Source organism: Ursus maritimus, unplaced genomic scaffold (genome assembly GCF_017311325.1).
Source record: "Ursus maritimus isolate PB19 unplaced genomic scaffold, ASM1731132v1 scaffold_31, whole genome shotgun sequence".
Lineage (NCBI taxonomy): Eukaryota > Metazoa > Chordata > Mammalia > Carnivora > Ursidae > Ursus > Ursus maritimus.
Genome location: NW_024425675.1, coordinates 15,971,027 through 15,995,418, shown reverse-complemented (window position 1 = coordinate 15,995,418; position 24,392 = coordinate 15,971,027). Strand labels below are relative to the sequence as shown.

At 38.1% G+C, this 24,392-nt stretch overlaps 1 protein-coding gene across 2 annotated transcripts in view; it reads left to right on the top strand.

Moving 5' to 3' along the window:
• MALRD1 (MAM and LDL receptor class A domain containing 1) overlaps positions 1–24,392 on the top strand; it is a 747,156-nt gene that overhangs the window by 75,215 nt on the left and 647,549 nt on the right. For both annotated transcript variants that reach the window (XM_040645358.1, XM_040645357.1), the window contains exons 10-12: positions 1,487–1,694; positions 11,847–11,993; positions 20,658–20,755. In XM_040645358.1, coding sequence (XP_040501292.1) covers positions 1,487–1,694; positions 11,847–11,993; positions 20,658–20,755 — 453 coding nt within the window. The remainder of the gene's footprint in view (positions 1–1,486; positions 1,695–11,846; positions 11,994–20,657; positions 20,756–24,392) is intronic.

Genomic DNA, 24,392 nt, shown 5'->3' with positions numbered 1-24,392 from the left:
ACTCAAAGATAAAACAAAATATAAAGAGAGTAATTTGGGAGTTATTCTAGATTTCCAAGTGCATATTAAATGTAATTAACTTTCAATAATAGCACCCTTTGAAATCTAAGTTTTAAACTCCTCACTTTTTGAAACCCAGACTGATATCATTTATGCATATCTGATCTCTTGCTGCTATATACAGCTGTAGGTCCAATAATTTATACATATTTATACTATGATATTCACTATGGGGAATGTATACAGCATCCTACAAAGTTTTCCTATTATTAGATATGATTTAAATGTTATATCTTCTAGACTAAATTATTTAATGTATTGGCAAACTGAAACTTAAGTAATTCTTAACAAACATATATATATATATATATTCCTCATATTTTTGCAAAGGAGAAAATCTATTCAGAAACTTTCAGCTGGAAAAAACTAAAAGGAATTAGTCTTTCTTCCTAGTATCTTATTTATACACGGACAACACCTAGCTCATTGCTGTTCAGTAGTATTTCCTGTCATAAGGGAAAACGTAAGTATCTCTCCTCTCCAATATGGTAGCCAATAGCCATGGATGGCTTTTGAACACTTGTAATATGGCTAGTATGAACTGAATTTTAATTTTAGTTATTTTAAATTGAAATAGCCCTTTGCAGCTGTGGCTACCATATTGGACAGCAGAGAAGTAGTTATTTAGTTGAGTCAACTATTCATACCTCTCCTTCTCTCTGGTATTAGCCAACTATTGCTCTTGGTGGAATCTCAAGGAATATTCATACTTTGATAGTGTCTTACACTGGAATAGCAAGGATGGTTGTTTCACTTGCTAATACTGTATACCTCCAAAAAACCTAGCAATTTGACTGGAGAAAATGTGATTTATTTCTTTTAATTGACATTTCTTTGATTACTAGAGAAATTCTTCTTGTGTGAAAATAGATTTTTATATTTATTCTTTTAAGTTTTCTATTCATCTGTTGTGTCCCTTACTATTTGCCTAACCTTTCCTTGCCTGCATTCCAATGCTAATTTCAGTAGTTTAAAAACCAGACATAGTTATAGCTCTTGGTGTGTAAGTAGTGATAATGCTTATTCTTTTCCCTGAATGTTAAAGAGAGCCATGAAGATAATGGCCAAATTAAGTTTGCGGGCAGGGACATTGCCAGTGGTTTAAGTGGCATGTTGTATTTCATTGGATCATGGGTGGTTTCTCGGAGGCCTCAGTGGATCTACTGTGTCCATATCTTTATACTTTTCCCTTTGGAGACATATATTATGGATTGCTGACGTTTCTTAAATGTAAGGCTTTTCCTATTCAGACCAATCACGCATGCGAGTCAGGCTTCCCGAGTAGAAACTTTGTGGGTTGTATTTGCTGGCTCTTCTAACAGGTGTTTGTCTCGGTAGTTATTAAATGTCTATTATTCTTTTTTTTGGAGGGGACTTTTAAAGGAGATTACAAACTCATAAATTGTTCATGTTTTGCTTTTTGAAGGTTATATTGGAAGGGACTATTTTGAGCCAGAAAGGTTTTATTGGGCTGGATCAGCTCTGGGTCTATGCCTGTGCCCTTGCTCCACCCAGAAGGCTTTGCCTTACAGATGAATTCACTTGTGCCAGTGGCCAGTGCATTGCCCAAGAATCAGTCTGTGACTCTCAGCAGGACTGTTCTGATGACAGTGATGAAGACCCAGCAACTTGCTGTAAGTGATTAATGGTTTACTTGTTCACATGCTCACATTCACGACTGTGGTTGGATTTAAAAGTCTTTGCTTTGAGTGAGGTAAAGTTATGTATGACAGGAGTTGAATGCATATTCTCATTCTGCATCTATTAGCACTATTCTTTGTGGGGGGTCTCTATGCTAATATAAGTTTTGGTGCTTTTTTGTTAACACTGCAAACTCTATTTGTTCAACAAATGAATAATTGTCTTATGGTGTGTGTGTATTTTAGTTAAAGAGGGAAGTGGGTGGGAGAGGGAACTTCTTTATACTTTTCTCTTGGAGACATATATTATGGGTTGAGAGCCTTTATTAAGTATAGGGCATTGTCCATTCTGACCTGTTATGTAGAAAGCTATGGGGAGGGGTTGAAGAGGAAGGGCTCTCACTGCCTTCTGGGCAGCCATGATGACTATAGAAATCATGTCAGCCACGGTTGGTATTCATGACTGGGTAAAATTGAGGTCCAACACCTGCCTTTTAGGACTTTTATGGAGAGTCTTTGATAAGAGTGATGACACGAAATCCCATTATTATTCAAACCGAGCTGTATTTGAAAGGAAATAAAATTTAATTTACAACTCACATGATGGTTCTCATATGAGGTAACTTAGCAACTAAGATACTTGTGTCTCTTTGGAAACGATGGATTCTAACTAAATGAATCCAAATCCCATATCACAAACAAGTGAGTTTTCTTAATTATTAAAAATTTGACATTTATTTTGCTGCACTGTTTTATTTTAGTGATGTGTTTTGTTGAACAAGAGAAAAATATTGCAACAAGATAAATGTCACCTTTTTAATGAAAAGTTCTTTGTATAAAATGCTTCTGTTGGTGGGTAAGGATTTTATTAGGAGCAACGGAAAGGGATATAGGAAAGAGGAGATGGGAAAGGCAGGGAGGAATCCTCTGCCTACTTGTAAACAGCAGTTCCTTTAATTCCTTGGACACCTAGTTTTAACACTAGTTTTAAATAAAACAATCTACTTCCCAATATGATCTTGATGGAATTTTTGGGTGCTGTCTTTTTTTCACTCAAAAAAAAAAAACATGTGAGGACAATTCACTTTCTCTAATATGAATGTCAGTTTCTTTTCTATGCTTTAAAATTTCTTACAGTTCAGTCCATTTCTTCTGGAGAGATTCACCTTTCTAATGGTTTGCATTATTCTCACTTTCAATAGCTGAAAGTAAATATATTTCCTCTTTTCAATTGTACATATTGACACTTTTTTCTTCTCCACCCCCCCCCCCCCCCCCCCCCAGTGAAGGGTTCTTTATGCTCTCCTTTTAATTGGTTTTCTTAATCAAATTCCACCTGGAGTATTAGTAGATATTTTAGCATTTGATTTTGAACATATTTTCCCATTTCTCTTCCTTTGTTGAAGTTTCATTGGTTACATATTTAGGATTTTTCCAGTGGAGTGTATCTTGATATCATTCTGCCATTTGCTTTTTTTTGAATGAAGGGACAGATGTCCATGCTTATCAGCAAATAGTGTTACTTAGTGTGTTAAATTTTCCAAATTATGTAACTTCATTTGAATAGAGAAAACCTGGCATGCTTGCTTGAGATCAACTTCATACAGTGGTTATGATATGAAAATGTAGCCATATTACATATTATAAAATTTTTATGTATTTTGATGAATATATATCTATACATTTTGATGTCAGCATGAGTATTTCATGTCAATATTTATACAATCACGTTTGCTTTGATGAAATTATTTATATAGCAATGGAATTATTAGAATTGATATAACGTTACATTATTTTCTGCACTAAGATATTTAATACATTTGTGCATACATACACATGCTTATATATATTATTACTAAATCGGAGAAAATTCCCTTTGAAATTTAAAACCACTTTGAAACATTCTACACATTCTTTTAAAAATATATTATTTATTTATTTATTTATTTGAGAGGCAGAGAAAGTGAGTGCATGCAAGGGCGAGGGGAGGGGTAGAGGGAATCTCAAGCAGACTCAACACTGAGTGGGGAGCCCCATGCGGGGCTGATCTCAACACCCGGAGATCATGACTTCAGAGCTCAACCGACTGAGCTACTCAGGCGCCCTGATCCTACACATACTTTTAAAATTGTATTTTACAAATTGAATTTGTAATGCAAACTTTTTCTTTTAAACAGAATTCCCAAGTTCATGAAGAAAATGAAACATGCTTTTATACCTTCTTTTTATCCCACTGTAGGATGGATCTCTAGGACAGGTTAGCTCATATAGGCAATTTGAATAGCACCAGGAGTACTCACTGGAGACTCAGTGATATTAACCGATGGGTATTGTTAGTTGGTATTCTTTTGTCAGTGTGTTTTTTCGAAAAGGCACACTCACTCCGGTGTTTTTATTACCAGAGCCTCTTAATTTTAGACTTTTAACAAAAGTAGGTGACAGCCTTTAGCCCCGTGGACCAGTAGCATTAGCATCATCTGGGAGCGCTTTCAAGTTACAGAACCTCGGGCCACGGCCCAGTCTTACACAACCAGAAGTTGCCTATTAACAATGTCTCAGGTGGTTCTTCTGCATATTAGAGTTTGAGAACCACTGTGCCAAATAACCTTCAGAAAGGAAGAAACCGCTGAGAGGGAAAACAGATGGCATATAATAAACAGACTTAAGGCAAACTAGCCAGAGACCTTTCACAGAAGCTAACACTCCTGTAACCAATTCCTAAGAGCATTACTATACTACCAAACGATAAATTTTAAAAGGTTTTATTGTGGTGTAATTGACATAAACACACATAATTAACGTACAGTTTGAGTTTGGCATATGCTTGACACTTGGTCTTCATCCTTCACCTCCAGAACATTTTGTGTCCCCTCTTTTTGGCGTAAAGACACTTAACGTCAGATTTACCCTGTTAACTTGCTGGGGCACCACGTATGGCGGCCCATATGGGGACAGATGCCAGACGTTTAAGTGTAGCTTCGCGTGCGCTCCATACCCAGACATACCCGTCCCTCCCCCCCGCCCCCACCCCGGGCCAGGGCGCCTTCGGGCGGGGCAGTGGGCCTCACCTGGGCGGGGACTCCCTCCTGTTTCCTCTTTCCGCGGCCCCGTGGTCTTCACGGGCCTACCCGCAGCTGCGTCCCCCCGCCCCTAGTACTTAGACAGCTACCAGCGGGCGGGCTCAGCTCACGCCCCGCCAGCCGCAGGTGAGTGCTCCGCGCGCGGTCCCTGCAGCGGCTGTCGTGCTCGGCTCGGGAACCCGTGCCGCGCGGTGTGGGTGTCGTGTTCGCTGGGGCGGCGCACGCTGCTGTGCAGGGCCCGTCACTTCGGCCCGGCGTTCGCGGCTGGGGCGGGCGGCGGCGGCTCGGCATTTCCGCAGGGCAGCCCCCTCCCTGAGCGGCTGCCGCAGCCCGAGCGCTTCCCGCGCGCTGTCGCCGTGTGCTGGCGCTTGGCCTGCTGCCACCCTCCCACCCCCAGGAAGGGGGCGAGACCCGGGCTAGCGAACGCGGGCCCGGGGGTGCGCGCCGGGGTGCTCGGAGCGGAGGTGGGTGGGAGAGCCCGGGACCGCGGTGATGGTGACGCAGCGAGCGGGCCCCCCCGCGTGAGAGGTGGTCGCCACCGCGGAGACCCCGGCCGGGCGGAGGGCACCCGCGCTTCCGGTCCGTATGGCAGAAATACGGTGATTATCACTGCAAGGGCTACAGCGTCCGATGGCACAGTGCCCAGGTGTGGTGTGTGCAGGGCAGTTCAAGCAGTTTTGCAGAACTTGTCAGAAGTCTTACAACTTTTCCCGAGTGGAAGACATCAGCTGTAAAAGTTGTAAACAGACTAGATGCTCCTGCTCAGGAGAACTCCTCCGACTCTTGAAGTCCCTGTCCTCGAGATTTGTGTGGGAGTTTCAAACACGTGTGACAGCACTTTCAGCTCCAAATACGTCGTTTAAATGAATGAAAAACAGTCCTGCTGAGCGTGTGTTAGTGAACAGACAAGTGAGGTTGGTTTTTCCTTTTTTTTTAATGCCCCTTTTCTGCCTCTCCGGACGATAATTTATGAAAGGCCATATTTTCCACAGAGCCTTAAATGAAAGTATTGCGAAACAATTGGAAAAAATGCACAGTACGGTATTGTGGACAATAGGCTATGTGTGCTGTGCAGAATTCTGAATTAATTCATCTTGCATAACTGAAACTTCATTCCCATTGAACAACAGCTCGCCAGAGTTTTTTAGATAACCTCATGTAAATGGAGTCATTATGCTAAGTGAAATAAACCAGTCACAGGATAAATACTGCATGATTGCAAATGATAGATTTTTGACAGTTACTAATATGCTCCTGTATAAAAAAGGGGCATTGCATTGCAATGTATCTTTAAATATTCCTAATAAAAAAATATACCGTGTTCCAAACGTATCTAAGGGTATACATGGCTAGCTGAATAATTTACATATAAAATACGCCTAATTTCCAGACACATGCCACAATATAGATGAACCTTAAAGACATTATGTTTGGGGCGCCTGGGTGGCACAGCGGTTAAGCGCCTGCCTTCGGCTCAGGGCGTGATCCTGGCGTTATGGGATCGAGCCCCACATCAGGCTCCTCCGCTGGGAGCCTGCTTCTTCCTCTCCCACTCCCCCTGCTTGTGTTCCCTCTCTCGCTGGCTGTCTCTATCTCTGTCGAGTAAATAAAATCTTTAAAAAAAAAAAAAAAGACATTATGTTAAATAGGTCACAAAAGGACAAATATTATATAATTCTTATATAAAGTGCATGGAGGAGTCAAATTTATAGAGACAGAAAGCAGAATGGGGGTTGCCAGAGGGGGAGGGGAAGATGGGGAGTTGGTGTTTAATGAGTATGGAATTTGACTTTGCAAAGATGAAGTTCTGGAGATGGATGATGGTGATGGGTGCACAACAGCTTGAATGTACAGAATGCCACTGAACTGTACACTTAAAAGGGTTAAAAAGGTTAATTTTGTTTCATCTATATTTTACCACAAAAATTTTAAAAAATACATCTTTTTCAATTATGACTTGCAAAAAGACTGTGTGTGTGTTCCAAAAAAGATGGAAGGATGGGCAAATCTGTGTTCAATCAGAATGGTGTGGGAAATTCTGGAGGAGAAAAAGTTCTTTTAATTGTAGGCTTTTTAAAAAAGCATTTAAAATGCTAATAGAGAGGCACCTGGGTGGCTCAATCAGTTAACATCTGACTCTGGATTTCAGCTCAGGTCATGATCTCAGGGTGGTTGGGATGGAAGCTTGAGATTCTCTTTCTCTCTCCTGCTTCCTCTGCTTGTGCTCTCTCTCTCTCTCTCTCTAAATAAAATCTTTAAAAAAGATTAAGACAATAAAATGCTTTAAAAATGGTGATGCTTTAAAGAAGTTGGAAAAAAAGGAAAAGTTGGTACAATATTCAAGTGAACGAAGCTTAAACCAAGAATCTAACGCAGTGCATTTAAAGATTTTTATTTCTCAAAGAAAGAGAATGAGAGGGAGAGAGGGCACAAGACGGGGGAGGGTCAAAGGGAGAAGCAGACTCCCTGCTGAGTAGGGAGCCTGGTGCCTGACTCCATTCTGGGTCTCCAAGATCATGACCTGAGCCGAAGGCAGTTGCTTAACTAACTGAGCCACCCAGGCACCCCCAGTGCAGTGCATTTAATGTTTACTGTGATGGTTCTCTGAATGTCTTTTTATTTTGAAAAAAAAATTATGCTAAAAATTTCCTGCGTGCAAGAGAAAGATATATATATATATATATATCCTTTTCTCCCATGTGTATGTATATGGGAGAAAAGATCCTCATGGTTTCTCAATAAATATTAATAAAATGTTTATATAATATCATATTAAGATCTAGTATATGCTTATTGAATGGAACATTCCCCATTTATTCCAATACATTTTTCTAATATAATAGAAAATAGATTTATTTCTGAACCAAAGGATTCATAAATATTTTAATTTTCATGATCCAGAAGAATTTTTCTCAGCTGCCACAGTGAATTTCTTTTTCTTCTGCCAATATGCTGCAGTGGTTAAATATGCAAGAGAAAGCTTTGTCATAATTTTAAAATATTACCGTGATGAACTCAGCAAAATTTCACTAAAATTATAAACGGTGGCATTTCTCATGCTCTGATTAGAAATAGTGAAGTGTGTCCTACAATCACAGAAAGTTAAAAGCAACCAAATAATCAAAATCACTAATGAATACATTCTACTTATAATATGAATAGATGATTTTTTATACTTTATAAATATTTAGCATTTATCATCTATGGCATTATCAGCATTTATTAGTGGCCAGAATGTGTTTGGCTCTCCTGGTTTTCTTCAGATATTTATAACTACACCTTAAACATTTTGAATTGTGTAGGGAAATTTTAATGGAAGAACCTAAACTTTGGTGACTGAAATTGGATTTATAGCACAGTTAAGTTCTAAAATATTTAGCTTTAAAAAATGTCCTTTGAAGTATATTGGGATAAATGTCATTGGTAAAACAGCTGAGCCATTCACCAAGATTTTTATCGAGATGACTGCACCATTTTGCTTTCACATATTTTTAGGGTGATGGATTTTAAAAACTAATTTTCATTTTTCAAAGGACAGGGTGTTTCATGTTTTGTGGAAAGTGCAATGATTGACATTTTAACTGGTGAAACAGATAATGAAAGAAAGCAACTTTTCTCCTAAAGCCACATTTCAACATTTGTACAATCCAAAGTTATTTTGTCTTGACATCTTTTTATCTTTGCAGTTTAGTGGCCTAGGCACAGTCGTGAAGAGCCTGTGGAAGGACTTTTTGATGCTCAGTCCTATTGTACTTTCTGTCCACCCTTACTGGTCTTACTGCCATTTTGTACCATTGCCTAGTTGGGGAATAGGATGGTTACTTGTTACTTCAGTGGTCACCTGCGGTGAATAAGATTATTTACACAGATTTATTTCCTTTGTGTATTAATATATAATTTTTTAAAGATTATTTGAGAGAGAATGAGCAGCGGAGAGGGAGAGAGAATTTCAAGCAGACTCCCAGCTGATTGTGGAGTCCCATGCGGGGCTGGATCCCACAACCCTGAGATCACAACCTGAGCTAAAGCCAAGAGTCAGAGGCTTAACTGACCCACCCGGGTGCCCTAATATATAATTTATTGCCCTCAACAGGGAAATATTGAATTTATTAGCGAAACAGGGACACTTGGGGAAATAAAGAGGCATTAATTATTGTGCTAGGACAATAGGCAAGAACTGGCAATCCGGATGTGTGGTCATCCTATCCATGGAAGATTTTTTATTCTTGGAAAGTGTATTCCAGGGAAGACTTATGAGTACCCTTGGGAGTAAGTTTAAGCGTTCCTTGACCAAGTCCAAAACCAAGGATTTGGAACCTTTAAGCACATTTCAGAGGTCAGATATGTATTCTGAGTCTTGAGTATTTCTGGACTCTCCCAACTGACTTCTAGAAGAGTTCTGAAGTCACTTAACAAGTGACAAGGTTCATGGAGAACCAAGGAACTAGACCAGAGGATTTTCTGGATGCCTGGGGAGATCGTCACATCTGGTCATTGGTGCTCAAGTCTATGTCAAAAAACAGCAGAGACTCTTCTTTGAGGAGTAACTTTTTGTCAGTAGTATCCTATGAACCCTGTAGGCAGAGCTGAGTAGAGCAAAATACATCCAGAAGCAATAGATTTCTAGTTAGGTATATGGGTGAGTGGCATTTCCTTGCATATTGATTCACCGTTAGGTGATACACAGCATCTTTTATTATACTGTACTTAACTCATGTTTATTTTGGGGGAAATCCATTTAAGGGGGGATACAGTATTTGCTTGTAAAGAAAATAACATATCCATTGTATGACTGTCTAAACAAGCATAGCTCTGAGATCTAAATGTTTACATGTAGAGAAAATTTAAGTGGCAGTGTTACTTGCATAGTGGATTTCAGTGTTTTAAGAGTTGACATGTTAATGATGAACTATCGGGTCATGGAACCAGGCATCCATGTTCATAGAAATTTGAAGATCCTTTGATTATTAAGATATAGTGAGCTTATTCGGTATACTGGTCAATTTGGTCATTTTTTTTTTAAAGATTTTATTTAGAGAGCGAGTGAATTGGGGGAGGGGCAGAGGAGAGAGAGAATCTCAAGCCGACTCCCTGCTGAGAACGAGCTCAGTGCCCAATGTGGGGCTCGATCTTATGACTCCAAGATCATGACCTGAGCCGAAATCAAGAGTTGGATGCTTAACGTTGACTGAGCCCCCTGGATGCCTGAATATGGTCATATTTAAAATGGAAAGTGATGATTAGGAACAGGCATATGGTAATGGAATCCCTGGTTTAGGGAGGCTTCATACTGTAGAAGCTTTGGTGTCAAGACATTCCAAAGCCTAGATGTTCCATTTACTAAATTTACTACAGACAAGTTGCCTCGAGCAGCTTTTCCCTTTGGGGGATGATTACACTTACTGGGTAGGGTATTTGCAAGGACTAATGGTAATATATACAAAACCTGGCATGTACTGGGAACTTCTGCTAACATATCTATTGTTCTTATTTCTAAAGGTAATAGCATTTAGATCCTAGGGAGCTTGTCAAAACTTCAGATTTGTCAAAACTTTGGGTGTATTCTGACCAAGAATTATTTTGTCACCCTTCTCCCAGTATTAAAAAAAGCTTATGCATGAAAAGGAATATATAGAAATACATTTTTACATTGTATTAATTTATTCCCCAGGCTGTTATCTAAGATAGCCTGACCCTCTGATTCTTACTTTAGCCAAAGGGAATTTAAGCACATAAAAACTAATTTCTCAAAAGCACAAATCATATTAGAATTTCTGGTTTACTGCCCAGTCTTGCTATTTTTTTCTCACTAATTTGGTAGCAAAGCTGGGAAGGACTCTATGAAGCTAACTAACCCCAAACACTGACTTAATCTACAACTAGTTATTTTTTTACGTTATTTCATTTTATTTTTTTCTCCACGTTTTTATTTAAATTCTAGTCAACATTCAGTGTTAACATTAGTTTCAGGTGTAGAATTTAATGATTCATCAGTTACATACAACACCCAGTGCTCCTCACAAGTGCACTCAATCTCCATCACGTGTTTACTCCCCCCCCCCCACCTCCCCTCCAGCAACCCTCAGTTTGTTCTCTGTAGTTAAGTCTGTTTCCTGGTTTGCCTCTCTTTCCCCCCACCCCCGTTATGTTCATCTGTTTTTTTTTTTTTCTTAAATTCTACATATGCGTGAAATCATATGGTATTTGTCTTTCTCTGACTGACTTATTTGCGTAAAATGATACTCTTAAGTTCCATCCACGTTGTTGCAAATGGCAAAATTTCATTCTTTTTTTATGGCTAAGTAATATTCCATCATATATACTACCTCCTTATCCATTCGTCAGTTGATGGACATTTGGGCTCTCATAGCTTGGCTATTATTGATAATGCTGTAAACCAATGTACACGTATCCCTTCAAATGAGTTTTTTTGTATCCTTTGGGTAAATACCTAGTAGTGTAATTGCTGGATCGTAGGGTAGTTCAATTTTTAACTTTTTGAGGAACTTCCATATTGATTTCTTTTGTGATCAATTTAGAAACTTAAGTATTTCCCAACTTTTTAGTTTTGTATTAAGAGGGAAACAAAAGCAAAGTTCAGAATGTCTAATTTACCTGCAATTCCAAAGTGGCTAGGCATTTTATTTATTCATTTTTTTGAGAAACTGTTAAAATAGCATAACAGAACGAATACCCAGGGGCCAGCCTCAAACTGTTCAGGTGTCTAGAATCCATTCCCCTCTTTCAAATGGGTCCAGCAGGTGAATCAGTTACTCCCTGAAAAGCTCTAGTTTCACCGTGCATCACTAAGTACAATAGAGATGGCCAGCCAGGATGAAATGTGCCAGACTTGTAGTTAGGAGAACATAGAAGGACAATGCCTCACCCAACACGTGGAAGACTTTGCGGTTGGAAAAAGTAAAACTATTCTGATAATCAGAAGACATGTATTACAAGGTGGAATGATTGTTCTGCCCTCCAAAGTTGATTGGCTAATATGAAGTCAGTGTTCCAGGAATTAAATTTCCTACTTAATTTCTCCTCAACTATTTTCTCTGTGGAACAGCAAATCCCCTCGCGTGTGGCTTTGAGTCTGGTTTCTGTGGTTGGGAGCCATTTCTCACAGAAGATTCACGATGGGAAGTCATGAAAGGATTGGCCAGTGGAGAGAACCACCTTCGTGATGTTGATCACACAGCAAACACAAGTCACGGTAGGACATTTTCCTCTTAAAAAAAAAAAAAAAAAAAATTGGTTGCCTTTCTTTCATGTTGCAGAATGATGATACTGTGTATTTTTACTTCTAGCTATAGGCAACATACATGAAACTGTGGTTTGTCTTGTTTGAAACTCTCCTGATCAACATAAAAATTTATAGTTAATTGAGTTTCCTGGAAAGAATATTGTTTTAATAACCAACATTTTTGATGTCTTATTTTTTACAAGGTTGAGTTGAAGGCATGGTGGGTGGGGAAGTCTTCTGATACTTTTCTCTAATTGCCAGAACTCATGTACAGTGGGCTTGCTTTCTTTTTAAAGCAATCCAATTTTTGCAAAACAGAAAAAAAATAGCCTAATCTTCTTTCTGGAAACAGAAAACAGAGGTTAAGGGCTATCTATAAAATAAATAGACAAATACTTGAATGCAATTTAACCACTCTTAAGGCTTCTTTGTAACTATCTTCTTTCTCATGTATTTTTAACTACCATTACAATTTTTACATATCCTCTTAAAATAGAGCAATCAAATGACACATAGCATTTCAATCAGGGTTTGTGAATCTCCAAGGAAAACAGAAGGGTTTTGTTCTATTTTTTTCTCGTTTGTGTAGATGTCATTGCCTAGGTACGTGAGTATCATATTAACTTTATAATAACACAGCTATACTGTCGACCCTCTTTAAGCTCGTATAACCCCCTTGGACATTACTTGTTTTCTCCTTTGAGATTTCCAAAGAGGTATGCCAGAACTAACAGCGTTGACTGTATTTTAAATTATAGCCATTGGAACCTGGAGTTGGTGGGGGAGCATCTTAGGGGTGGGGAGGGAGACTCTGGCCATCCATCTGTTGTCTGAAACTATAAACCCAGCTTATTTGATAGTGGTGTAAGGTCCTAATTTTTTCTTTTTGTGCCAGTGAACCTAATTTTCTCTTTAGGATGCTGTGGTAGATTAAAGTTTGAAGCAGAAAGGACTAATGATTGGAGCTCTAAGTTAATAGTCCGTTTTCTTCAAGCTCATGGGTTTCTTTTTCTTTTCTAAAACCAATTAGTACATAACCCAATGCTAGACCTGGGGTGCACTGATGGAAGCCGTGCTCTCTGCCTTTGGAGTGCTCTGAAGTCTAGTGCCTGAAGCAAATAAATGAAGATTTGCAATAAGATATTATAAATGGTTTATATGAGATGGAGGGTGAGTCAGGTGGAATCAAGAGGCCTTCCTGAAGGAGGTGACCCCTGAACTGAGCACTGAAGGGAAATGAAAAGTTGCCAGAAAGGCTCAAGTAAGGAGAGCTGGCAAGGAAGGTATTCTGAGGGAATATACTGGAGGGGGATGGGGGAGATGGAGGTAGTTCTGGTTGAGTGATGTGTACGTTTGGACAGAGTATAGAAAAGATGAAGCAGGTAAAGAAAGGGGGATTACAGAGTGCTTAGGAATCGGAAATCTCTCTGGAGGACTATGGTGACCATTCAGGCTATGAAAGCACGTGACCCATTAGTTTTGTTCTAAAAGGCTGAGATGCAACACTTTTCCGTAACACTGAAGGGCCTGTTGATTACCCTGTAAAGGAAGCTCCCTGGTGGCTCAGAGGCTGGGATTGGCCTGGCTGGGGGTGGAGGGTAGAAGGCTATAGTTAAGAAGCTTTCAGACCTATCTGGGAAGGGTGAGACACACTGAGGCCCAGGCCCATCTTCATTGTGGGCTCGCCTGCTGGTCTGTTCAGTCTGGCTCTGCGCCTGGGTCTCTGGAGGAGATGGGCTTGCTGGTTTGGGAGTAGTGGAGCTCTGCCTTGGGCTAGAAGGTGCTTGCAGTGTGACTCTTTTCTACTGGTCAGCGGCTCACGCAGCGTGTGGGGTGGCCTTAGGTGACCTCTCCTGTAGCAGGGTGGCGGAGAGCCCTGGTTGCCCAGGGGTTAAGTCAGGGTGTTGTTGACACTGCACAAATTAGCTAAATGCCTTTGTGCCTCATTTTTTTTTCCGGTTAGAAAATAGGGAAAATCAAAATATCTTTCATGTAAAATTATTACAAGGATTAAATGAAGTAGTACCTATTAAGGCTTTTCATATAGTAAAAGCCCATGAAATGTGAATAGTTACCTGTTGTCCGTTTGTTCTGGTAAGAAAACTAGGAAAACCAACAGGGCTGTGACAATAAGGAAACATTTAGAAGTAATCTTCAGACATCATGTTAATTTCTACTTAATTATGATTTATGCAAAAAAGAGATTCTAAAAGGTCTCCTTTGTTAAATATTGAAGGACCCATTTTTCTTTTTCTGTGATCTAAACCGTGCTCACAGATAACAATAAACTGTAGAACTGAGGGTAGCTGTTAAAATTGAAAGCAGGAGTGGCAAAGAAATTATAGCCGGCCGTTCTCTCTAGAAAGGGTGAATCGAGGAGTCCCTCAGCCATTAAGGCTGTTCTTCTTTACCTATGATTGTCATTGAGATTTTAAGATGATCACTAGTGATCTTACATCACAAATGAGGAGGAGGAAAAAAATCAGTGTTAGGAAGAGCAAGGAGAAGTAACATGGAAGTTTCTGGGGGAAGGCTCAGTCTCTCAGTTCCCACATCTAAGACCATAGAGTTATATACAGCCTATTATGTTCTTAGAACTTTGCGGATTATTGCGCTTTTAAAAACTGGTTAATCTTCAGTACTTTTCCTCATATGTGCACACTCCCACATGTAATTTTACATAAAAGATGAATGGCTTGACATTATGTAGCTTTTCTTTTTAGGGTAAAGCCTCAATTTTCCTAGCTCCTGTCTTTGGTTGGTTTTTATTTTCCAGTTCCTAGTTGTTACCCTGTTAACATCCAAACAGGCAACTCACATTTATCTATCTTTAGCTGTGTGTATGCGTACATAGTAGATATGTATGCATTCAAAGTTGTAAGTATTCTGGCGATTGTTTATTTTACCAAAAAATGAGATCCTATTATAACTACTCTCTACCTTGTTTACTAAAGATAGCTCATGGCAGTTCCTCCAAGTCATCAATTATATTCATTTTGAATTTTATTTTTTCTGTTATATATATATGTTTATATGTATATACATACGTGTATGCATATACATATAAACATATATACACATACATACATACTTATTAGCGGTGTGGCCACTCGGGAGAGTGTATTATGGGAGGGGCATTACAGGAATGTGGGTGCAGCCTGCCTCCTGCGCCATCAGGCAGGGACCCTGCTATCCACGGCACCCTAGCCATGTTTCTGAGGGGGCTGCCCATCTGTTAAAGTATTATTTAAATGCAGTAAAATTTAGCCTTTTTGGTGTTCAGGTCACTGAGTTCGAACAAACACGTATAATTGTGTAACCGTCAGAAAACTCAGGATATAAAAAAAGTTCCATTCTCCCCCCAAATCTATGCTGCTTTGTAGTCAATACTCATCTCCTTTCCAGCCACTGGCATCCACTGATCTGATTTCTATCCCTATAGTTGCCTTTTCCACAATGTCATATGTATAGGATCCTACAGTGTGTAGCCTTTGGAGTCTGTCTTCTTTCAGTTAGCTGAATGGATTTGATATTGTTGATTGCAGTGGAAGTTCCTTCCTATTTTATTTTATTTTATTTTATTTTATCTTATCTGTTTATTTATTTATTTATTTATTTATTATTTATTTAATTACTGCAGAGTAGTGTTCTCTTGCATCGATAAAGCACCGTTTGTTATCCACTGATCAGTTGAAGGGTATTTGGGTTCTTTCTAAATGTTGGTGATTACGAATATTCTATAAAATTTGCATACAGGTATTTGTTTGGACCTAAGTTTTCATTTCACTCTAGTACTCCATCCAGTCCCGCTGTACAATTAATTTTTTCGTTCTGGTGAGGAGTGCAAGAGCCTACTATTTCTGGCCCACTGTGACCTCTGGGAAATGTTCCAGTGGCCCCTCTCAGAAGTTGAAGGTCCAGCCTCGGGTTGTTTCCTCACCTGCATGCACAGGTCGGTACTCAGGTGAAGATCTGCAGGAGGGGGAGACTCTGCAGATCTCTGGGGCTCGACATTTGCAGCCCTGTCCTCCTGGAACGCTGCCTTATGAACTCGAGGCACTTGAGTCTCCCCGGAGTAGCACCTGTATCTTTTCAGTTTAAAGACCCCACCGTGCTCCTTCTGGCTCACACCTTCCTACGTGGCGGCTAGAAACTCTGTTTAGGCACTAAGCTGGGGAAATTGTAGGGCTTAGCTCATGTGTTTTCCCTCTCTTAGAGATCATTATCCTGTGATCCTGAATTCTCATTGTCTTACATAAACCATTGTCTAATGCAGTGTGTGTGTGTGTGTGTGTGTGTGCGTGCGTGTGCGTATGTGTGTGTTTTGCTAGAAGACTAAATCTTGTCCCTGATCTCAACCTTGCCTAGAAGAAGAAAGCAGCCTAATTTTTTTTTTTATTTGTTTTGTTTGGTTCATTTCTTTGGTCTGGATATGACAAAATGTATCCAGCTATCCTCCTATTGAGTGACAATATCATGACAATGCTGCAAAATCCATTCTTATACACCTTTTTCTGGTATAGGATGCTTTCAATTCTATATAATAAATAACTGTGAGTGAGACCACTATAGTTTTATGGAAAGATGTACTTTGCTCCTAAATCTTAATACTTAAAAGTCCATTAGCAATATAGGAGTGCTTTCTTTTTTCCATTTGTCTGTCAGCAATAGCCATTATATTCTCTTAAATTCTTTTAATCTGTGGATATAAAATGATAGCTTGTTTGTAACCTTTATTTGTATTTATCGAGAAATGATCTTTTCAAATGTTTCTAATTTCTCAGTTTACTTAGATTATCTTTAATTTCTCTAATCTGAAGCTTTTAGAGTATAGATTAAAAAATATTTTGCTAAATTTTTTTTAGGTTTTCGATATGTTTGCAGCTATTATATTTTAAAAACTTTTGGTTGTTGCTGGTATATGGAAATGTAATTGTACTTTTAAATATTACTTTGTATCCAGTGACCTTGCTAATTTTGTGTATTATAGTTAAGAGTGTATGTATGTATATATTTTATTTTCTAGGTTCACAATTATTTTCTCTGCAAATAATGACAATTTTATTTCCTTGTTTCTAAATCTTAAACCTTCTGTTTTCTTTGTTTCATTGCGCTGGTTAGTAACTCTGGAAAAATGCTGAATACAACAGGTGATAGCTGCTATGCTTCTCTTGTTCTTATTTCAGAAGAAAATTATCAATAATTCAACCTTAAGTGCTATATTCGCTGAAAGATTGTTTTGCTTTATTAGATAAAGATGTTCCCTTCTATTCATAATGTGGTTTTTTTGTGTGTATATATCTATATCTATGTTAAGATTTGTCAGATTTTTTTTTAGTATTGTGATAACCATATGATCATCATATTATCATTTTTGTGTGTTCATAAGGTGAATTTTTCAAATATTAAACCATCTTCGCATCGATGAACCAAATCTCATTTGGTTGGTTTTGTTTATTGTATTCATGATTTTTTATTCTAGATGGTAATATTGGTTTATGATATTTGTATCTCTGTTCATTATGACGTCTGATCTCTCATGTTTTCACGTCGTGTAAGTCCCTTCTAGACCATTGCATTAAAAGCAGGTGCGTGCTTGGTAAAAGATGAGTTTCAGGCTAGCATGGACAATTTCATGCATGGAGGCTGAGCCCCTTATTCTTTAATTCTTAAGCTGTGTTAGTCGTGTCCCCACTCTGGGGTGTGTGGGTGTACAGGAATTTTGCAGTATAAACAATTCAGATTACCAGGCACAATCTCCTTGATATAATTCCATAGTTCTCTTAACTAAGTACATTCTGCACAGCAGACTTACAAGAAGGTAAATCCAGAGACGTTTTTCTAGAAGTCCTTGGGTCTAGGCTCAGAGCTCAGAGTTTAGATTTTCTTTTTTTTTTTTTTTTAAAGATTTTATTTATTTATTCGACAGAGATAGAGACAGCCAGCGAGAGAGGGAACACAAGCAGGGGGAGTGGGAGAGGAAGAAGCAGGCTCATAGCGGAGGAGCCTGATGTGGGGCTCGATCCCATAACGCCGGGATCACGCCCTGAGCCGAAGGCAGACGCTTAACCGCTGTGCCACCCAGGCGCCCCCAGAGTTTAGATTTTCTTAACCCTGCATTTATAAGTATTAAATCTGTATTATTTGTCTTCTAAATATTAAAGTTCTCTTAGGATTTTATTTAGCTTTCAAATAAATTTTCACTGAATTAATATTTTTATAATATCATCCCTTCTAAAAAATATATATATAATCTATTTAATCAGAGGGTTTATGGTCTTCCACAAGTTTTTATAATGTTCTTCATAAAAGTTCTGTCCTTTTCTTGTTAAACTTATTCCTATATATTTTGTATTAATGTAATTGTGAAGAGAATATTTCTCACCATTTCTGTATCTAGGGTCTTATTGCTAAAGTTAAAAAAATAATAACATTTTTCTGTTTCCATTTACCGTACCAAATTCTCTTATTAATACTTGTTATTATTTAAAAATAGAAGCCTTCAGGGTTTCTACTTTTGTAGTTATATAATTGGCAAAACATGAGAACTCTATTTTCTTTTATATTTACTAAGTATATTATTTTCTTGACTCTCATATTCACTAGGCCTATAAGATAATGTTAGTCTAAGGTAATTAATATTATCTGTGATTAATAATGATAGAAATCTCTAATTCCTGTTTTTAATTAAAATAGCTTTGTTGTTTGTCACTTAGGGTATTTATTTTGAGGTTGATCATTAGTCTGCATTCAATTGTTTACTTTTAATATTTTCTTAAGGGTTTTTTTTTTTTTTTTCCATTGGCAATGGCTATTTTTTCCTAAGTCTTCTCAATATTTGTTGATTCGAGCCTGACTTTGCCCTTTAATTTGTGGATCTGATTGACTGTGTTGATAGAGCAGCTAAATTAAACTCAGCTTCCTTTCATGGTCATGGACATATAATCTTTTTGATAAGGATTTCGAATGTAATTGATAGCTTTTTAATTAGAATTTTGCATCTATGATCATGAATGGCATTGCTCTGCAGTTTATTGTTCATTTTCCTATTTCCATAACTTTTAAATTAGAGATAGCTGGCAATGTAAAATGAATCAAGGAGTTCTCCTATTTCTCCAAGATTGAAGATCCCTTGAATAATGTTACAAGTATTCCTTAAAACAAAAACTCAACTGGGATGCCATACATTTACAGTAGATTTTTTTTTGGTATCATGTTTTCCAGTCATTTTTGTGATATAACCAATTTATTCATACCTTTTGCTGCTTTTAGAATTTGGAGATTTAGTTTATATGTCCCATCCTTTATTAACTGCTTGTTTGAAATTGTATATATTGTTTTTAAATGACCAGGGGACTAGGATTTTTGAATATTTGTTAATTTGTAGAATTCTGACTCGTCTTTTAAAAGTATTTGAGTTTTTACTTGAACCTGAGGATTTTTAAGCTGGAATAATTTTTTTCAGAATCCTCTTTTCCTATGCTGTTGTTTGATAGGTGAAACAGAATTTAGTGAGCTGATACAGTTTCTATCACTCTTCGTTTGAAATTAAGGAATAATAGCTTTTATTCTTTCCTGTTGTTTTGGGATGTTAAAGCCCATATAAGGGTGCCTGGCTGGCTCCAGTCAGTAGAGCATGTGACTCTTGGTCTCAGAGTTATGAGTTCAAGCCCCACACTGGGTGTGGAGCCTACTTAAAAAAAAAAAAAAAAAAATCCATATAAATTGGTTCTGTTTTTCTCATTCAGAGATGATCCTGCTGATTTGCAACCTTGGTTTTTCTGTTAAACATATGGTGGTAGCTATAAAATAATACATTTTAATTCTGAAGTCCTTTCCTTTCTGTCTAGTCAGCATTGACCTGTATCTAGGAAAATCACCTTCTGAATATGGTATTTTTCAGTCAAAATTGTCCACTTTCCAGGTTGCCCATCACTTCGTGATTATCAAAGGGCAGGATCAGCCCTTGACATTGTTCCTCGTAGCCTTCCTTGTAAATTTTCAGTGTTCGATGAAGCTACCCGTGACAGCAGTTCAGAATGTGTGATCTTTTGAGCTGCGAAGAGATGTTATCCGCCTGTACGTTTGCCATGAGCGCATCCACTGTAGTTAAAATCTAAAAGCAGTTATTTTGTTAACGCTCAGATTAGATCTTTAATTAAGCTTTCATCCCCACTAGCACAGACAACAATGTCAAACATGTAAGCCCCCGGAGAAACCCAACTCATTCCACAGGCTCGCATCCTTCAGTACTTTGTGAAGAAACTTAAAAATAATGCTCTCATGAGAATTTCATAAGGGCGTGTTGAATATCTAATTGTAAGCATAGAAGCTTCGTTTAATTTCAGGCTCTATTTATGACACGAGTCAAGCCAATAAAAATGTTTAGGGGCTTCAGATCAAGAGCTTATTTTTAATCAATTGGATTTTATTTTAGATATTTAATGTTATCCGTATGGAAAAACTTTTGGTTCTCTACAGAGCTAAATGGTCAGTGAGTAAAATTGTAATTTTCTTGATGTGATTGGCAGTTGATTGTGTGCAAGGATAAGATGTTAGAGTAAAGAACTACTGAAAGGACAACAGTAGAATTGGTATCTGTGTGACTTTTACATTTTTTTCTTTTTTTGGTAGGATCATTCATTTATTTCAGGTCCCATCAATCTCCAGGAGTGGCCAAACTTGGAAGTCCTATTCTTAGAAAAGCACTCACTGCCTCTACCCCATGTCAGGTAACCAGTTATTGGAATTTCCATCGGCCATTCTGTGGTTGTAAACTGTTAGGTGTGGGTTACTTGTGCCAGTCAATGCCTTCTATGTTTTACTGCCTTTTTCATGATGAACTGAATGATTTATATGACCTATTTCAACATGAAATGTGATGTCCTTCCAAAAGACCATTTGCAACATATAACTTAAATGGTTCTTTTTTGGGGCCTATGAAAGAATATTTCTGTCATTTTGTATTCTTTCCACATAGTCCTTCCAGTAATCCGAAGCTGTGGATCCGTGTTGCCAAAACTGCTGATTATTTTGGCCAGCACTGTTAATTGAGTAAAATAAAATCAGCCAAACAAAGTACTTGCTGAAAGGAAAATGAAAGGGTGAATAAAGAGAGAGAAATATGTGCAGAAAAAATAATTTCATTTTCTGAAATTTTATTTTTTCAGTTAGTCTTTGTGGTGCCGAGTAAACAGAGAGCAAGCGATACGTACTCAACAGCATGATAGAGAAGGAAGCAGAGAAGGGCTTTGGAGTCAGACCTGGTTCAGATCTCAGTTCTGCCACAGTCTCTTTGAGACTTCGTGTCTACACTGCAAGCGTAATATTAGCGTACCTTTTTCACATGGTCGTCAGGATTAAAATAGCATTAAGTAAAGTATCTGACAAAGTATCTGGCACATAGTAGGAGTTCACTAAAAAGAATTCCTTTATTTTCCATAGAACTAACACCTACATTTAGATGTTTCTGTTCAGCTTGCCTTGTTTTCCATCCTTTTGAGCATTCCAGCAAGCCTCTAAGCCCTCAGGATTTCAGTTTATTTATTTTTTTAGTTATCAGAAGAGCATGCAGATCGATACTGCTGCACACCAAATTCATCATCTGTAAATGTGGGGGTACGGCAGTTTATTCAGGCATTCCTGGTGACAAATTACATATTATTTAGAGGAACAAATCTAATTATATGTTCAGCTTGATATAAATCTGAATGGGAGTACTCAGATCTCTTAATGGATTGTCCTCTCTCTCTCTCTTTTTTTTTTTTTTTTTCTTCCCCTCATGATTTCCTGCCCATTTCTCTATGGGATTATATTTAAAATAACTGCCTGCATTCCATTTCCACTTTGCCCAAATGCACCCTACAATTGCTCACCTTTGTTTTATTTCAATTAAATCCTATGTAATAGATATAGATTTTTTTTGAGAACTCCTGAGGCATTTACTTGCTCTGTTAAAGTACTTTACAAGCTTACTTAGCCTTAATTCAGGGTCATATACCAAAGAGATGTGATCACCGTTGTGACATACGTAAGGCATTGGATACAAAACAATAAAATGTATTAATTCTACCTGTTCTGCAGAAATTTGAAAGCAAACATTAAGAGCTTATTAGAAATTCCTGAGATTCGATGAGAAATCGTATACATTTTTTCTTTTCAAAGATGATCCACATTTTCCATTGTTGTATGCTGGTGGCCATTAATTTGTGGTCATTGGGATTATGTTCAACATACGATTGTTTCCACTTGGGAGCATTTTTCTCTATTGTTGCTGAAACTTGGAGCTTAGCTGTGGTGGGGCCTCAGTGAAAGCCATGGGCAGTTTAGACACTTGCTGATTTATTTCTCAGAACTAGTACTCAATCTCCCAAGGCCTCAAATGCTGAGTTAGTGGTTTGCCTTGCCTTTTAGAAAAACAAGGAACCATTACAGACCGCCAGAAGAGGGTTTTTTTTTTTTTTTTCCCCTTTTGTCTGTATCTGCTTGAATGTTAGTACTTTTGAGTTAGAGGGATGGATGTTTGGGTTACTTCATAAAACTTTTTAGTCTAGGAAGTAGAATTAGACAGCTAGAGAAGGTTATCTATAGTCTGAGGTACACATAGCTTGGTGTTCTTTCCCAAAGGAGTATTCCAAGAATATAGCATTACTTTTTTTACAAGGCTGTGGTAACGTGTGACACTTTCTTTCATAAAAGTTACAGAATAAGCAAACAAACCAAATTCTTATCTTCTTGAGTAATCAGAAAATCCCGCCGATCTTCCTAATTGGAACATATTGATAATAGTTATATTCGTGGAATAGCAGATGTTAGTCATTATAAAATGGTGAAGGTAGGTGGGGAGATAGCTGAAGTTGGGTGCTTTGATATGATTAAAGTCTACATTTTATGAAATTACATTTTTTTCCCCTACATCATCATGTGAAGCTAATACACTTCAGAGCATTTTTTTGAAAGGACTTTAAAACCATGAAGCTTTCTTTTGAGTCTCCATCTCTAACGACAGGCTGGTAGAGTCATTTTGCGTGAATTATCTTGTGCTTTACATATAGCCAGCACATGGCAGCAATGCGCACAAATTTTCCTACACCCACTCCTTGCTGAAGATGTGGACTTTAACTTAAAGACTTCAAAAGTCCCTTCAGTCACTGTTGGAAACTTGGCATTTTTCCATGGAATAGTCAAGAGATAGGACAGAGCACATGGGAGCCAGAAGCTACTATTTCTTACTTATGTTGAAATGCTGTTTTTTGAATTAACTAGGAAATATCAAATATGAAGGAGATTTATGGTAGGTATTAATACTTCCTTAGTTCTCATATTTGAGTTACTATACAAAATTTTAGGACGTCACCATTAATTAAAGACAGGAAGATTGATAATACAAAGCTTCTGCTTTCAAAGCTGGTTTGCATATTTGTCTACTTTAAAAACAATTCCCCAACTTGTTTTGCACTTGTTTTAATATTCTTTATTAAAGAATAAAAAATCATAAAATTTTTACAAAAGCGAATGAGGTTATCAAGGAAAAGGTAGATGAAGCAAGAGATGGGTTGGTTCCGCAAATAAAGCCTATTAGAGCCAGGCTACACATTTGAACTGTTTTCCAGCAACCAGTGGAGACAGATGAATCATCATTTGGTTTAGGTCCAAGGCAATAAAAATAACAAAACAAAGCAAAAATAGTTCTTTTGAGAATTCTCTCCTGAGTGCATATAGTGATAACAATGTAAACATTCTTTCTCTGATTCCGTACACACATGTTGCTTAACTGCCCCGTGCTGATCACAGCCTGCGATGCTGGGAATACAATAGGGACAACCTAAGTACCTGCTTGCCCTCCTGAAATGTCGATTTTAGGAATTCTGACAGCAATTCAGTGTTACGTTCTCCAAGAGGGTGAGTTCAGCATAACAATAATAATCCACTTGCAGCAGTTCTCTTGACAAGTTTTTTTTTTTTTTTTTTTTTTTTTAAAGATTTTATTTATTTATTTGACAGAGATAGAGAGAGCCAGCGAGAGAGGGAACACAAGCAGGGGAAGTGGGAGAGGAAGAAGCAGGCTCCTAGCAGAAGAGCCTGATGTGGGGCTCGATCCCAGAACACCGGGATCATGCCCTGAGCCGAAGGCAGACGCCCAACCGCTGTGCCACCCAAGCGCCCCTCTCTTGACAAGTTTTGAAAGGCCATGTCTTATAATGTTCCCCAGATGAACTCATGTCAATAAGAAATTTAGTAAAAAAATAAAATAAAAAAAAATTATGGAGTGGGACTTGCAATAGTATAATCACACTTCATTCCCTGATTGTTTTGTTTAATCCCAGCATAGATGTTACAGTACGGGATGGATTCTAGAGGAAGCAACAC